Source organism: Hippoglossus stenolepis, chromosome 5 (genome assembly GCF_022539355.2).
Source record: "Hippoglossus stenolepis isolate QCI-W04-F060 chromosome 5, HSTE1.2, whole genome shotgun sequence".
NCBI classification, from domain to species: Eukaryota; Metazoa; Chordata; class Actinopteri; order Pleuronectiformes; family Pleuronectidae; genus Hippoglossus; species Hippoglossus stenolepis.
The window spans coordinates 27,710,097-27,723,146 of record NC_061487.1 but is presented as its reverse complement, the minus strand read 5'-3'; the positions used below and the strand labels follow the sequence as shown (position 1 = coordinate 27,723,146).

The 13,050-nt window shown below is 43.5% G+C and overlaps 2 protein-coding genes across 2 annotated transcripts; one reads left to right on the top strand and one right to left on the bottom strand.

The window, feature by feature from the left end:
- Positions 1-522: 522 nt before the first annotated feature.
- Positions 523-6,044, top strand: zgc:56622 (uncharacterized protein LOC326033 homolog). Its single transcript, XM_035157257.2, has 10 exons — positions 523-916; positions 2,328-2,504; positions 2,620-2,736; positions 3,157-3,234; positions 3,543-3,659; positions 3,742-3,854; positions 5,021-5,108; positions 5,208-5,291; positions 5,487-5,569; positions 5,650-6,044. Exons 1-10 carry the CDS (start codon positions 821-823, stop codon positions 5,681-5,683), a joined length of 987 nt encoding a protein of 328 aa, XP_035013148.1. The 5' UTR covers positions 523-820; the 3' UTR covers positions 5,684-6,044.
- klhl36 (kelch-like family member 36) lies at positions 5,996-11,082 on the bottom strand. Its single transcript, XM_035157255.2, has 9 exons — positions 10,813-11,082; positions 10,221-10,304; positions 9,502-9,696; positions 9,266-9,388; positions 8,748-8,969; positions 8,323-8,628; positions 7,843-8,070; positions 7,589-7,746; positions 5,996-7,264 (listed from the first exon to the last, which is right to left on the bottom strand). The coding sequence occupies exons 2-9, from the start codon at positions 10,278-10,280 to the stop codon at positions 6,682-6,684; spliced, it is 1,875 nt and encodes a 624-aa protein (XP_035013146.2). The 5' UTR covers positions 10,281-10,304; positions 10,813-11,082; the 3' UTR covers positions 5,996-6,681.
- Between the last annotated feature and the right edge of the window lie 1,968 nt (positions 11,083-13,050).

The window sequence follows — 13,050 nt, the reverse complement described above, 5'->3', positions numbered from 1 at the left end:
CTGATTGTTTGGCATCGCTGGAGGTTTCTTCTCCACTGACTCACATTCTAGTTTCAATAATTATATCACCACAAACCAAATGACGCACAAGGATTTTGATACTTTTGGCCCCATGCTCTGTAAACGTCTCTCCAGCTCCTGAACCACAGCCCGAAAGCAAACTGTGATTATATGCTAAATATAAGCATAAAACAATGAACTTATACTTATATATAAAAACAGTCATTTAAAAAGCAAAATAACAAATGTCCAAAAGTAACATAATTTACAGTTACTGTCCAATATATCAAACCCAGTCAATCATGTAGCTGCAGAAGCTTTTTGCTTTTTAACATGAAGATTAGTGAGTATTTATTGTGTTATTGTTTTTCTCTTTCCTAGAAATCATCTGTGACACAATGATACAACATCACCATCTAAAGGTGACTGGAGACATTACAGCAGATTTTCTCTTCACAGTGAACCTGCATGTGTGTGCATGTGTGCGCATGTGTGTGTGTGTGTGTTTATACTTCACCCCTATGCCGTTAACCAAAGTGACCTTTGCAACATGCTCCTCCTGACTTACTGAGTATACATGTAAATACTGTGTGTGCTGCTCAAGTACTTTGAGTGTTGTCCAATAATTAACTTCTGCACTGATAAGAAAAGAGAGGGAGAGAAATATGAAGAACAAGGGAGTGGGTTAAGGACAGAAGGGCACGAGATAGAGAAGCAGAATCAGCAAAGAAAAAAGGAAGGACGTGAAGTCACGGCCAAGAGGAACCGGAGAGAAGAGGAAGCCCTGAGCGATGAGCTTGTCGTTTCGTCGTGTGGTTTAATGTTCTCTGTGGAAATGGAGGAGACGCAGGTGGCCCGGACCTTAGAGCTGAACGACGGCTCACGCATGCCCGTTCTGGGTCTGGGGACGTGGAAGGTAGCGGCACACACTCCTTCTTATATCTGTGTTCAGCTGTCATCACCTTGTTTTGCTCTGAGCTGCACTTTGGTCAACAGGTTATTCAGTGAATGAAGTCTTTCTAACGAGTGAATGATTGTAAGATTACTCCTCTTTATATGTATCCTCCTCCAGGGAGCAGGGCTATAGAACTGTTCTAAAGAGAACTTAGGTTTTCCTCAGACTGTCTGTCGCTGCAGCTCCTCTTTTCAGCCTCTGTCTCAAACACTCGGTTTTAGCTCCTGTCTCTTTAAGGCCCGCCTCCTGATAAAGCTGCTCTGATTGGCCAGCTGGTCCACTGTGTTGTGATTAGGGTTAATTGATGCCTCCGCTCTCCGACCTGCACTGAACTCCAGACGTCCTCCAGACGTTCTCACGAGGTGTACGCGTGAACGCTAATGTCCGAGTGAGAGGCTCCGAACTTTCTGCCTACTTTCTCCAGCCGGCCCCGGATAGAGAGTCCGCAGAACGTCTGGAGGAGTCGATTCAAATAAAAGGATCGACCAAACAGAATTCTACTTAAAAAAAACACGGTAAACAAAGCAGGACATTAGGTAAAAACAGGGGAGACATATAAACTGGCTGATCGGACCATTTGGAAACAATAGGGGGAAACAAAATACACAACAAATAAAACTTCATAAAAAGAAACCCCACCCACCCCCATGCTGGTGCAGCACTTGGTCTAGTCCATTTTACCTGGCCTCTGTATTTAAACAGGCTCCGCCCTCAAACACACCTTCAGGTCGAACCAGGAAACAGGACAGATGCAGCCGGAACGTTAATTTGAAGAAAACTGAATTAAGACAACTGATGAGGACAAAACTCTTACTATTTTTGTCATTTCTCATGTTTGTTGTCTCATTTTCTGTTTTATTTTGAAATCTGGTCTCACTTCACTTCCTTGTGTTTCCTGCTTCCTTGCTCACCTGCAGCCAGATGTGTCCTACCTGAGTCCCTCCTCTTCCTCCTCTTCCTCTGTTTCCCTCCTGTGTTTGTCACTTCGTCTTGGTTCCTCCTCGCTCAGCGTCTCACGTTGTGTCTTCATCCGGTTCCACTTCTCATCTTCTGGGAGTTTTCCTGACTTTTTGTTTACCGAACGTTTTATTGAAAGATACGTTGATGATTCTGCTTCTGCATTTGTTTCCACTCATTCCATCTCATCTGCTTTGATCAGTTCAAAGACAAAGATATAAAAAGGACAATACGTACTTTTAATGGTGGTTATGGACTAAACTGTTTCCAGTCTTTATGGTGAACATGTAGACGGATGAGTGTGATAAATAACTTGATATATTGACCGTCTTTCCTAAACTCCAAATGCCCTTGATGAACAGCTTGTAACAGAAGTGAAGCTGTTTATGGTTTTACTGTGTTTTCTTTGCTCCAGTCCTCCCACCTTCCTCGTACCTCGGTCCAGGGCGCGGTGGAGGCGGCCATCGCTGCCGGCTACCGCCACATCGACACGGCCTGGTTGTACAGCAACGAGGTGGATATCGGCAAAGCTCTGCGCTCCAAGATGCAGCAGGGCATCATCAGGCGACAGGACATGTTCCTCGTCAGTAAGGTGGGTGCTGATCAAATGATTTTACATTATTTCATCACTACCTGTTTTGATTTGAATGCTTCAAATGCTTTCTTACATATTCTACTTGGTTTTATTTTATTTCTTTAATTTCCAGCTGTGGATTACCCACCATGCTGCAGAGGACATCCCTGCGTGTCTGAACAAATCCCTGAACGATCTCCAGCTCGACTACCTGGATCTTTACCTTGTGCACTTCCCTGTCGGCCTGAAGGTCAGCATATAGATCTATATCTATATATCTATATATCTATATATATAAAAACATCCTGCTCAGTGTGACGGAATTACGATTAATGGGAGTGGTGGAATTTTTATGAAGTAAATGAGTTAAAGCTGCATCAAATGATTCTTGACCACCAGGGGGCAGAAGGTCAAAGCGCTGACACTGTACAAATCTGTTGTATCGGGTGTTAGTGAGAGCCTTAAGAGTCAATCATAGTCATTACAGGTTTGTCCACCTGCTCAAATGACGTCATTTTACTCATTGTACAATATCAAAATATGATTTAAAGCAGTTTAAGAATCATTTCTGGCCGACATGTGTTTTTAAAGTTTGCTAAATAAATAAAATGAAATAAGGACGCGTGTTTCTGCCAACAAGCTTTTGTTAGAATTTAAAATGTCTCCACAGAAAGTGGGTGATGAGCTCTTTCCAAAAAAGGACGGAGAGATACTGACGTCTGACATCGACTACGTGGACGTGTGGAGGGTAAGAACATGGGATCTCTCGGTTTACATTTCAAAAGATGAGTTGTAGTAATAAAAATATACAGACAAATTATGAAAATAAATATATATATATATATATAAACCTTTCCTCCTCAAGGTGAATTTTACTTTCTTGTTTAAAAACAGCATTCAATGGTCTGATAAAAGTTCTTATTAAGGAGAAATGTGTTTGTTTAGTGTCTCATTAACAACATATCATTTCTAGTTCAGTTCCTGTAAAGTAACGTGTGACAGAACGTCCTGGTGGATCTGCAGCGGCACACGTTGACCGTCACTGTGTGTTTTCAGGGGATGGAAGCTCTCCAGGCCTCAGGGAAGGTGAAGAGCATCGGAGTCTCCAACTTCAGCGTCTTACAGCTGGAGAGACTTCTTGCTCTGTGTCAGGTGCCCCCTGCTGTCAACCAGGTGCCGCCATATACTCCAGAAGCTTTTTGTCTGCATGGATCAACATCCACAGATCCTCGCCTCTAACTTTCCATATCTGCAGGTGGAGCTGCATCCTTACATGGTGCACACAGAGATGGTGGAGTTCTGTAAGTCCAGGAACATCACTCTGGTCGCCTACAGCCCCTTTGGTTCACCGGCACGACCCCCAGACATGTAAGACTCCCAGCATCACTCTGATGCTCTTGTCGTATATTTAAGCAGCAGTGATGTTGAAGATGATGATGAAGGAATCTCCGCGGACACCGTTCTTGCTTGTATAATAAGGTTTATTACACAGAAGTTACAGGTCAGGACGGGTACCTAGGTATACCCGAGACGTTCTCGGCCAATGCAGAAGTCTGAGTCGCCGGTGTCGGACAAGCATTCATATAGGGAACTTGTTTACGCCCAAAACTTGAGACAAAATGACATCACACATAGGGGCATCTAATTCAAAACATGCTTCCTACTTGAAGATGGAAACCTCTCCATCTAACAGGTCAAAGAGCATTCTCAGAAGGAGAGAACAAACAAGTAACATATGGAATAATACTTAGGAAGTCTGAGAGTCCAGAAATCAGGCGCCGCTAGCTTTAAACCTGTCATTATGTTTTACACACGTGTCAAAATGATCCATGTTAGCTAAATACACCACACTCTTTAAAGGTCAGAGGAGGCAAAGGTTTCCTCAAATAACCAGGATGTGATATTAACATGAAAGACTCAGTTTGTGTAATCCTTTTAAAAATACAAATACTTCAAATACATATTGTATTTCACTTTATTTAATTCTTTGGTTTTGAGCCAAACAATATGTTTGTTCCTCGTGTTCTTAAACTTATTATTTATTGGTTTTATGTTCTCTGCCCTCATGATGGAAAAAGATATGAATTCCTTTATTCTCTATGTTCTTTATCACTATCAGTTGTTGTTTTTAGGTTTTTGTTTGAATAAATGTTTCGTCTTTGTTTATTATGAGGATTTTGATTCAGTTCAGGATTCACAGCCAAACATTTTCTGTGCAGTTGTTTTTTTGCTGCCATTTCAAATTTTAATAAATGAAAATCATTTATCATTATCAGCCGTTTATGTTTAATATGGAAACTTGTTTTACAAAATAACCAAAGTAGAAATGTGAATTTGTTCAACATAAAGAAAATATTCTTGTAGTCTTCAAGCTCGATATATTTGTGTTTTCTTTTTATATAGTTATTTATAATCAAGTTTATAGTTAAACTGTAAAATATCAAACCTCAACTACATAATAATAATCCCCCATCATGCCTTCAGATTGTCATGAATAAAACAATTGTGTGTTTTCTTTGTTTTGCCTGTCTCAGGTTTAGAGGAGACACGGATCCTCATAAACTCCTGGACGACCCAGTCGTTACAGAAATTGCCAAAAAGCACGGACACAGCGCGGCACAGGTCAGTGCAGGTGTCTGTACTGTGTGTACATGTATGTGTGCATGTATATATGTGTGTGTGTATTACTTTGTCGTTAACAGTAGTGTTGTATTGTGGCAGGTTTTGCTGAGGTACCACGTACAGCAGGGTGTGGCCGTTATTCCTAAGAGTGACAAACCTCATCGCATTCTTGAAAACACAAAGGTAATTTTCCCCGTTGTGGGACCAATAAAGGGTGAACAATCTTAAACAGCAAATATAGATGCTGCACATATTCTGTCATGTAATAATCCACCAGATTACTGACTAAACTATACACATGAACACACAAAAAGCTGCTTGTGGAAGTAGTAACATGGTTAAACCAGCCTGTGTCCCTGCCGCGGGGTTATTGTGCAGATCTTTGGCTTCAGTCTGTCTGAAGAAGACATGAGCGCTCTGAGAGGTCTGGACCGAGGGTGGAAGGCCTTCCTGTTTGAGGAGTAAGTCGACAAAACGTCCTCTGTAGCTTCGGCCTCGTGTGCGATGCAGCGATTCACTGTGTGTGTGTTGTGTTTCTCAGAGTCAAGTCTCATCCGTACTATCCCTTTGTGTGAGGCTTTAACGAGCGGAGAGAGAAAAGACGACAAACTGGACCTTCACTCAAACATTCACCTTCCAGGGACGTGCCTCTGCAGCACTGAGGCCAAAGTCGAGCTCGTCTCACGTGATTCGATTTGACCAATAGGAAATACTCAGAACGTCTCCTACCACCAGCATCACACACTGAAATCCATCAGTGACTCGTTTACCTGATACCTGATGAAATGTGATGACAACTGTGAAGAAAGTTCAGTTTACAAACATGAATGTAAAGAAAATATAGATCAGCTCTTAATGTTTTCCCGTTATGAATAAAGTCAAGTGTGTTTCTGTTGACAAAAGATTATTTTTAATTAAAAGCAGTTTGACAGTTGAGACACGTTTCATATTTTATTACAGTCAGTTGTCAAAATGTGCCGGTCGAGGCTGTTTATCTGGTTTTCATGGTTTAAAACTGAACTTAGTTTTATTCATATTGATCCTCACTCGGCCCGACGCAGTTCAGTCCCTTCTCTCTTCTGCAGTAACCATGGGAACCAAGGCTCAGAAGTCGAATAGATAAAAACTAAAAGACGGAACATCTCCGTCCACAGACAGTCAACTTCCTCTTTTAAGGAGGACAGAGGTCCTGGGAAGACACGACACAGGAGAGACGTTTATAAATGTGGCTGTGGAAAAATACTGGAATCATTGAGGAATAAATACTTCAGCTTAACATCATTTGTCTCCACTTCCCTCCTTCAGTTTATATGATTCCCTGATGGAGGTGATGGGTTCTATTTAAAACTCAGATGCCAACTCTTCTTCCACCAGATCAGCTCTGGTTCTTGATTCTGTTCCGGATCCTTGGAACGTTGGAGCTTCCAGTGAACCAGACTTCACTTCCACGGGTTTAGTGCAGAACCTCCTCGGGTCATCAGAACACAAATGTTGGAGCAGTCAGAGATTCCTCCTGCGCTGGTTATGTTATGAGCTGATGCTTCTATCTGGACGAATAGAAAGTCCTTCGTCGTTACACAGGGTTTGATCTTCCTTTCACTCTTTGTCCCATCTTCTTCGTCTCCGGAGAGGAGGATGATGATGATGATGTCGAGGGCTTTACGGTGCAAACACACGCTGAGGCCCCTGCGATGCGTTTTGGCAGGTTGGGCCCTCTGGACCACGAACCTTTGTCGGGGTCGTACACCTGCATGGCTCTGGAGAACACCATGCTCTCCCAGCTGTAGCCCCCCAGCACGTAGATCTTGCCTGCCCACACAGCAAGCCCCGCCTCGCTGTTGGGCAGCAACAACGCTGCCACCCGGGTCCACTGGCCGCTACGTGGGTCGTAGGACTCGACCTGCAGGATGTCGAAGCGCTCAGTGGTGTCCTCGTGGTCGTCGCTGCCCCCGATGGCGTAGATGAGGTGGTTGAGGGAGGCCATGCAGTGCCAACCTCGGGCCATAGACATGGCCTGGCGCTCCACCCAAACCTCACCGTCCTGTGACGGATCATAGCTCAGGACCTCTCTGCGGTACGGGCCGATCTGAAAGTCATGGCCGCCTGAGATGTAAACCATGCCGTGGTGGACGGTCCCAGCGTGACCGTAGGTAAACCTAGAAAAACAGAATTAAACAAACTTTGAATGGGTCAAGCCGTTAAGGCTGAATGCGACATGAGCATGTTTCACCATTTAGGCTTTTTAAAAGCACCTCAGGGCTTAATGGGTTGATATTTAACTTGTTTTGGTCACTTGGGATAAAATTCAGTTCCTGAGAAAATATGTTGATTAGCTGGTTTCTTCATTTGTACTGAAACCAGCTGAATGAGCTGGAACCTCCGATTTTCTGAAGGGTTGGACACGTTTTCACCGACTGTAAATGTTTGTACCAAAGTTCATCCCCCCACTAAAGAGCAGACCCAGCATGAAGTCGTGTTACCGGGGCAGTTCTGCCACGTAGGACCAGCAGTTCTCAGCTGGACAATAAACCTCCACAGACGACAGAGCTCCGGTGTCGTTCCTTCCACCAACAGCGATCAGACACTGTCCCACTGCCCCCAGGTAGAAGTCCACCCGCCGCTGGGTCATTGGCGCCCCCTGGAAAAACATCATACTGTCACTTTGTGTGTTATTCAGCTGCTGAAATTCAAAAGCAGGTAGTAATGAACTGTAAGCATTGGTCTGGTGAAGTACCCTTGTCCACTGGTTGTGTCGGGGGTCGTATCTGTACAGGAGGTTACAGGCAGCATCTCCACCATTGTACCTGGATGAGCTGCCGCCTGCAGCAAAGATGAAGCCGCCCAGTACCGCCAGGCAGTGGTGGCTCCGCTGGTCCGGCAGCTCCGTTTCCACCTCCCACTTTTCTGTTTCACCGACCAGCCGACAAACGTTGGCGCTCAGCTCCTCTCCGAACTCCGACACCTTGAGAAGTAAAGACGAGAAGAATCGAATGAGTTTAAAGACTTAACTCAACTTGTGTGAGAAGAGGTGGTTCAGACTTGAGATGTGTCTCAGTGACCTTTGACCAAGTTCAATGAGTTCACTCTTGGATCCAACTGAACGTTTGTACGTTTGATTCCCTCAAGGTGCTCGTGAGATATCTTGTTCACTCGAGGGCGTGGACAGACAACTTGACAACATGATGGAGAGATCCAGAAATGAAATCCTCTGTACCTCTCCTCCAATCAGCAGCAGCTGCTCCACTCCCCCCCTCAGCGCGGTGCGTCCTGTCTGCAGGAGCGGCTGAGCGCTGGAATTCGTGTGGTACTCTAGAGCTTCCTCCACCAGCGCCTCGTAGCCAGCCTCCCCCGGCAGAAGCGACCGCACCGTCGAGAGCACCCGGTTGACGAGGTCGACCGCTGGCATCAGAGGGAAGCGGATGTGGGAGAGGAGCTGTGTGGAATGGGCCGTCCGCTTGGGAGTCTGGCTGAGCCACTGCATGGCGGCCTGGAGGAGCGCCTGCTCGCTGTCGTGCTGAACCTGATGAAGAAGAAGAGGAGGAGCACTGAGATTAATGATGGAGGCTCCTCTCGCCACTTCTCTTCTCCACCAACACGATGTGTGAAACTCCCAGCACTTAAAACACCTGCAGCAGTTACCTGGCTGCTGGCGAGGTAGGAGCTGAGTTTGTGTAGAGGAATGTTGTGCAGAAAGTCCCGGGTGAAAGAGAGCGTGGCGAAACGTGCGAGAATGAAGCGGTCGATGAAGGTGTCCAGTCGCTCGAGGCTGTAGAACAGAGCCAGTTCCTGCAGGTACAGGTAGTTGTCCTCGCTCACCTCCTGCTCCAGGTACTGACAGCAGAAATCCACCGCTCGCCACACCTGAACAACAGCAAGGAAGTGATGAGTGGCGCCCTGAACATCCCTGCTGCACAGACTGAAACATGAACACTGACAAACATCAGTGTGATAAAAACTACATTTAACATTTATTTAACGTCTACTTTGATTATTTAGTTTGGCTCATGTCCCATCTGCTAACATGGAGGAGGTTTATGAGCTCTACTGCAACCAGCCACCAGGGGGCAATAGAGACGCTTTGGCTTCACTTTTGAGGAGCGGGCATGTCGTCCATCTTGTGTCGTACACGTTAACAACACGTGAGGAGCAGGAAGTACCTGCAGCAGGTGAGCAGCTTCCAGCACAGAGTCAATGTTCCCTCCGTCCAATGGCAGCTCTCCGGTGTACAGGAAGTCGACCACAGCCTTCAGACCGATGCAGGACAACCCAACCAGCTCCACCTGGGCAGGAGGAGCACGGAGATATCAGGGCGACTCGAACATGAATAATCTTCACGTTAAATGGGAGAAATGATGAACCGGGTGAAAACAAATCTGTGATGTTGTGACTTCACCTCCTCCTGATGCTCCTCCCTCATGCCCAAGGTGAACATGGCGTGGAAGTACGGGCTGGAGATGGCGAGCAGGGCGCGGTGAGCCGGGACCCGCAGGTCATCGGCCACGAGCACCACGTCACAGAAGTGACGGAGCTGCCGCTGCTCGTCGAGGCCGTGCAGCACCTCCGCAGCCCGGTCCGCCCATCGGAACACCTGCAGCGCCGCCGGGCACGGATCGGGAAACACAACTCGGGTTTTTACTTATTCACAGTTATTAGAAATCACCACAAAACAAATCCAGCACAGAAGAAGAAGAAAGAGACCTTTTAAAAAACATTACGTATTTAGATTAAAAGGTTCATAGAAACCATTTTTGTGAAATATCTTTAATAGGATGTTTATGCAGTTTTAACAACAATGTGACAGTCAGCATCTTTTATGAGGAACCACTTTAAAAGTTAATGTTTTGTATTTCACACGTTTAAATTTAAACTTGAGGATTTAACATCAGGTGAGATAATTATGGATTATCGCACATTTTAACTCTAAATACTTGTTACCATGGTAACCAATAAGCACAACGTTAGAGCCACTGTGTGTTGGGTTTGAATTTTGACTATTGCAGCTCAAATGGTGAAAACATCAAAACAAATTACTGAAAACTATAATTTTGCTGTTGTGTTTTGAGAAATGTTGATGTCACACAAACACACACACACACAAACACACACACTGACCTTGGATGCTTCACTGACCCTCTGAGGCCGACTCACACGGCTTGTTTTGACTTTGTCCATCACGTCCCCTCAGGTAGGCATCATCTAAAGTACACACACACACACACACACACACACACACACACACACACACACACACACACACACACACACACACACACACACACACACACTTATAGCTCCAGGACTTCAGAGGACTTTACATAGACTTAGAGACTCTGTCTCTCTCTCTCACACACACACACACTGTCTCTCTCTCTCTCTCACACACACACACTGTCTCTCTCTCTCTTCACACACACACACACACTGTCTCTCTCTCTCTCACACACACACACTGTCTCTCTCTCACACACACACACACACACCTCTGTCTCTCTCTCTTACACACACACACACACACACTTCTCTCTCTACACACACACACTGTCTCTCTCTCTTTCACACACACACACACACACTCTCTCTCTCTCTCACACACACACTGTCTCTCTCTCTCTCTCTCTCTCTCTCACACACACACACACACACACACTCACTCTCGTCGAGAGACAGAATGTGTGTGTGTGTGTGTGTGTGTGTGTGAACTGACCTCTCATGGAAACATCGTCTGTTTCACTCGTTGTCGCAGTTAAAACGTAGAAGAAGAAAAACAACACAAACCGGAAGCTTGACGAGTGTTGTTGTGTTTGAACCATAAACTGTTTATAAACCGGTTTGATCACGTGTCTGTTCACATACACACACATACACACACATACACACATATACACACACATACACACACAGACGTAAAAAACGTTTATAACATAAAACACAGAGCTGCACCACTTCCTGTCATCTGGATAAACAAACACACTTCCGCTTTCAGTTTTCAAAATAAGTCCCTTTGTTGTATACCTCCCACAACTAAAACATTTAACTGACAATAAATAAAGACCGTAAGAATTTAATAATACTAACACCAACAATAAAATCAAAGGGGTCATTAGTCATTTAAAATGTAGTTTTTTAACTCATTTCTACTTGAAAAGATCGTCAACACGTTACATTGCTGTTTTATTTTGAAGCTCAATGCTGCTAAACGGACCAATCACAAACCAGAGCACATTCAAGACTGAAAATATCATCAAACGTTTTAAGAGATTTTTTACCATCATTACGTTTCTTTAAAATATGACTGTACATATCAAAAGAACAACGACATATATATATTATAACGTTAGTAGTAGAAGTAGTAGTAGTAGGTATTATTATCATTATTTTTATTTTGTAAAGCAGAACTAGTCCTATAGAATCCACAATTAAAACATACATAGATATTAAACAATCATCAAAAACAAAATCTGCAAAGTTAATCATATTTTAAAACATACATAAAAGTAATCACAGATTTATTTAGACTGATATTTGTCACTTCCGCGTGCTCCAGGATGTTTCGTTGTTAGATGTTGATCTTTGTGATAATTTGGTCACAAACAGTGGTGAATGTTTCCATGTTTCCACTGTGCATCTAAAGAAATGAGTTTAAACTCAGTCTGATGGATCGAAGTTCACGACTCAGCTCTTTGAGTCTCAGACTGACTCGTAAGAAATAACCTGTCAGCTTCTCACCTTTGAGACACACGTCATGAATAAATGATAAATATATATGTAATAAATATGACAGTAAGATGAGTGAGGCTGTGAGTTTGTTGTGGACCAGCAGGGGGCGGGATGATGCAGTGATGGACAAGCTGCGACCTGAGGACTCAGACTGATGATGTGACCTTTGACCTCTGTACTGTCTGACCCCCTCCCCAGCCTACATACATATATTGTAGTCTGTATTTTGTATTTGTACAGTTTGTCTTGTATTGAATAGTACAGTTGTATATACATTATGAAGAATAGGCATCATGTTAAAATATAAACACAGTGAAAGTGTCAGTTCGTGTTTTATTCAAGTTTCGTATTGATCATCAGTAACGTAAACGTGATGAGTGAAAATGAAACTGTTTGATTCCTCTGCAGAGCTTTTGTCAAGTTCAACAATTCAGCACAAGAAGAAACTGGAAGTGGTTATTCTGCCTTCAGATTAAAACAGTTTCAAAACAGTCACTGAGAAAAAGGATGAGCCATTTTACTTGACATTTTCTGTTATTTAAATCATAACACATGAACCTCTGCTAGTAAATTATAGTTACGTCATTAAATGTATATTAAGGTTTACATTTCTTGGGCTGGGTGGGTGTTTGAATCAACCTTTATTTTCCCGAGAGAAAGAAACAATCTACACACAAAGATCACTGTTGACATTTGATAATAAAATTCGAGAACACACTCAGATATCACATTGCCTTTTCAAAATTAATTAATTAATTAATATTAAGCATTCATATTTGAGATGTTTTTCATATTTCTGCTTCACTTTTCAAATTTCTCTTCTTTCCTCTTCCTCGTACAGAACTGATATCTCCTTACACCCCCCCCCACACACACACACACAGACTCACAAGCAACTGAACTTATTCACACACAGCTACTACAGTATATTCTTACTCATCAGCTTAAGCTTTATTTATCTGCTGCTATATCTATTCATCTATTACACATCTGCTGTATATAATTATATATTTACTGATACGCTACAGTATTTATTTATCTGCTGCTATCTGGTCCTGTACATATATCCTTCATTCACCTTAACTGTATATAATTTATGTCTGTATTACTTCTCACTACCTCAATGCACTTTAATCAGTATTTATCTATGTTCCTACAATCAGTTTTCACATCCTGTTCACTGTCCTTTTACGGTCACATACACAACTCTCACTTTATAATGTCA